We start from the raw sequence: 3655 nt of genomic DNA, 5'->3' as shown, positions 1-3655 counted from the left end.
CACTGTTGTGCGGCTTACATAACTGTCAATTTCTTTGCTTATACTGCACATTAGCACTTGTTCTGCACCAAAACAATGAATTTGGATCCAGCGTAAGAGGACTCAGTTGATCTGAGATGTATTCATACATAATATTAATCAAAATATTCACAAGTGTCATATCAAGCACAGGTGTGTTTTTAAAAGCAAGTCTGCAACATACATAAAAGGCACTGAGGGCTACTGAGCATTGTCTGTCACAAAGTGGCACTTTATTCATTTAAACCACAAACCAAAGTAAACCATCCACTTCTGATACAACTTCATTTAGCTTTTTCTCCAGTTTGGTGTTCTTCAGTGGGATTTGTTCATCAGCTCCTCTTCACGTTTCTCATCCCACGCAAACTCAAGAGTGGAGTCCTTCATCTTGGATTCGAAGACGCGTTCGAAATATTGATTCAGCTCCTCTGTGAACATGTTTTTCCAGTCTCCAATCTTACCTGGATTGTAGGGAGAGAATAGTTAGGTACACAACTTAAATTAAATGCCAAATACGTATTTTAAAACCTTATAGACGACAGGTAAATTGTACATGATTGAAGCACATATTTTTACTATAGGGCTGGGCAAGTTAACGCGGCAATCCTTTCAGAGCATTAATTATTTAATCATTCGTCAACTGCATGTTTTATTTATTTTTGCATTGGGAGGGTCTTATCACTGCCTCACACAGGTGCTACACTTTGAAACTCTCCCGGACGACGCAGTTCAGACCTGGGCGTCGTACAGCAACACGCAGTGTTGACCACTTATCGACTTGAGCCTGACGTGAAAGCACGTGTTGTTATGTAGTTTCTGTCCTCAACGAGCAGCGAGTCTCAGGAGCTTTGCGCTGCAGCCTCCGCGTCCAGATTGAAAGTTAATCGCGCATGCGCAAAGCTCCTGACTCCGCGGTCTGATCCACTATGGCAGAGCACTTCAGATCAGGATCACTTCTGGATCTTTACTCTTCTCTCAAAGAGGAGAACTTTCCTCACATCACAAGATGTTCAGTGCTCTTGTTCAAGACAACACAGACTGGACTTTTCTCACTGAGGAAGAAAAACTGAACTGGACTTGAAAACATGAAAAGCTATTATTGCTTTTGTACAAAGTTAATCAATTGCTAGTCTTTAACATGCATCTTTAAGGTAAGCAACAGACTGAACATGGACCAAAGAAGGAGTGGTTTGTCCCTCACAAGCACCCTTACTACTGAACACACTGTTCCCTGATAAAAGACACATGTTTCTTCTGGTGAGAAAACAGATTTATATATTATATATGTATGTTGTTACTCCGAGAGTGCCTGTTATATTGTTCTGATAACATTACTTTAAAATAAAAGCGTGCAATACATTACTTATTATTTTAATTTGGCGCATAATGCATGGAAAAATCATGCGATTAATCAGGTATTTTTTCAACTTTGCCCAGCCCTAATTCTTACCTCTTCAAATGATCACGCTTTTATAAATATAGCTGTTAACAGACATTACAGATGAAAAATACAATTTTAAATAAATTGTTTGGAAAATGTACTGATTTACTTGCCTTCTCATCTAACTATTGTTGTTTAAAGCAAGGGTTGATGATCCCGAGCCAGATTAGAAAAGTGATACAGTCTAAAAAAAACAGCCCAAATATTTTCCCAAAGTCACACCTTTTCTCATGAAGGAGCCTTTGTTATGGTCCATTATTGCCTCATCGACCAACATGTAGTTGGCCATCTTGTTGTCTTTCATGCTGCTGAAGCTGCAGTGTTTCACACAGTTGTTGACTTCGTCCTCCAGCAAGGGACTCTGTAGATAAGAGCTCACCCTCTTTATAGCACCTCGTATGTCCTGGCAGCAGGAAGAAGAGACCAATAACAATAAAATCATTCAAATAAGAAGTACTCATGAAATAAAAAATGGATTGCAGTTTGCAATAACTTCCAGTGAAACTTAAAAGTTAAACCTGTATTTTGAAGGCAAGGTTTAAAGAAGTGACATTATCACATCATGAACATTTACTTCTAGACCTGCCCCTGTGCTTGTGATTGGGGAACAACGTAAATACATATCTTAAAAGAAATTGTATTAGAAAAGATTCAAGGGCATTTATTATGACAAGTATGATTAATTAATTCTCCTTTACCATCGACATCTCTTCATAGGAGATGTGCAGCAGATTGTTCAAAGCCGCTTTCTGACTGGTCCAGCCTTTAATGTGGTCAAACCAGCAGCCGTAGTGCACTGAAAGAAAGAAAAGCACAACTAATAGTACTTTTGGCTGCAAAGCTGCAGTCAGCATATCCTCATCCTAAATTTAAAAATATTATATATGTCTTTTTGTTCTGATGTCAACTCACATGTGCCCTCCAGGAATCGATTCAAAAACTCAGAAAATGAGCCTGCCTCTGGTAGGAAGTTGGCCATTTTGTGGAAGTGGTAAAAGGAAACCACCACATCTTTAGGGTTTCTGCTCACATAGATGACCTGTGAAATGACAGAGCGACGCTGTCAGGATTAAACTGCACTTAGTATAGCTTGACCAATAAAAAATGTAAATTCTCGGAACAAACAAATAAGATAAACATTGAATTCTGATACACATTCCTTGGATTGTTTTTTTTAACCAACATACTGTTGCTACATTACCTCGAACCTTTGACATTGCTGTGCTACAATTTCCTTATACTTATCAGCCGGATATACACTGATACCGATATATCAGCAATAAATACATATTGGCCATGACCATTGATTTGGTTTATCTTTATACTCTGCGCTCCAAACAGACAAATCAAGTTCTACATTTGACCTTTGCTTTAGAGCCCTGGAGGGCGGGGCCCAGCAGGTGATGGGGCAGGTGTGTGGTGATGACTCGAGGTGTGGTGGGGGAAGCCTCCAGTACCGCAGTAAAATAATGATGCTCCAGCCAGGGAGCCCTCGTCCAGTTTGGGACACTTTGGGACATTTGTGGGTCCCCTCTGCTGGATATGAGAGTCACAATTTCCTGCATCCATGTGGTTCCTGTTAGAAGAAAGGAGATGATCATCCTGTGTAATAATACCTTGTCTAAATTCCAGTCATACCATTCCATTAAATGCATTTCAACATTTTGTGTGCAATGCTCATGCGGTTAGTTGCATTATGTTTAAAGACACTATCCTGATCAGTCGGTCGTCTCCTCTTACCTGACTTTGGATAAGAGACTATGACGATATCGGTGTCCCGAAATGGAAATTTGAGAGCAAGTTGTAAGGAATCCAGGGTGTGCAGATGTCCAGGAAAAAATAAACCATGGAAGGTTTCTACGACGTCCAACCTGGCCATATCCAACAACGATAAAGATATGTTTGCCCGTTTCTGTCTCTCTTTTTCAGCTGCCTGTGGACTAGTTTCCCTTTTGGGTTAACTTGCTGGAGCTCTGTCCCTGTCCCTCGACATCTGCTCTGTGAGAGAGACCAAGTGAGGAGAACACAGGCTTTATATGAGCTAAAAAAGAGGAAATGCAAATTGACTCTTTAACTGGTGTCTGGCACTGGGTGTATCTTACAACATTTGCCAAAGTTAACAAATAGGTCCAGCCATCTATTCATGCTGCTCCAACAGCTAGACCCAGTTTCCTGATGTTACTTTGCTTGGCCCAG

General features: G+C 40.3%; 1 protein-coding gene across 1 annotated transcript; it reads right to left on the bottom strand.

Moving 5' to 3' along the window:
• Nucleotides 1–274: 274 nt before the first annotated feature.
• On the bottom strand, nt 275–3433 carry sult5a1 (sulfotransferase family 5A, member 1). The gene is made up of 6 exons (XM_068574980.1): nt 3200–3433; nt 2824–3035; nt 2372–2498; nt 2158–2255; nt 1682–1862; nt 275–479 (listed from the first exon to the last, which is right to left on the bottom strand). Exons 1-6 carry the CDS (start codon nt 3336–3338, stop codon nt 334–336), a joined length of 903 nt encoding a protein of 300 aa, XP_068431081.1. The 5' UTR covers nt 3339–3433; the 3' UTR covers nt 275–333.
• Between the last annotated feature and the right edge of the window lie 222 nt (nt 3434–3655).

This window comes from Clinocottus analis, unplaced genomic scaffold (assembly GCF_023055335.1).
Source record: "Clinocottus analis isolate CAN_PGR_092001 unplaced genomic scaffold, fCliAna1.0.p SCAF_1, whole genome shotgun sequence".
NCBI classification, from domain to species: Eukaryota; Metazoa; Chordata; class Actinopteri; order Perciformes; family Cottidae; genus Clinocottus; species Clinocottus analis.
This window is presented reverse-complemented; position numbering and strand designations above follow the sequence as displayed.

What these genes read in the sequence shown, in the direction of transcription:
- sult5a1 (XM_068574980.1), bottom strand. Translation starts at nt 3,338, where the DNA reads ATGGCCAGGTTGGACGTCGTAGAAACCTTCCATGGTTTATTTTTTCCT. An exon ending in TCCAGGGCTCTAAAGCAAAG is followed by an intron (nt 2,499 to 2,823) that starts GTCAAATGTAGA and finishes GTCATTTCACAG; the next exon opens with GTCATCTATGTGAGCAGAAA. An exon ending in CCTATGAAGAGATGTCGATG is followed by an intron (nt 1,863 to 2,157) that starts GTAAAGGAGAAT and finishes TCCTGCTGCCAG; the next exon opens with GACATACGAGGTGCTATAAA.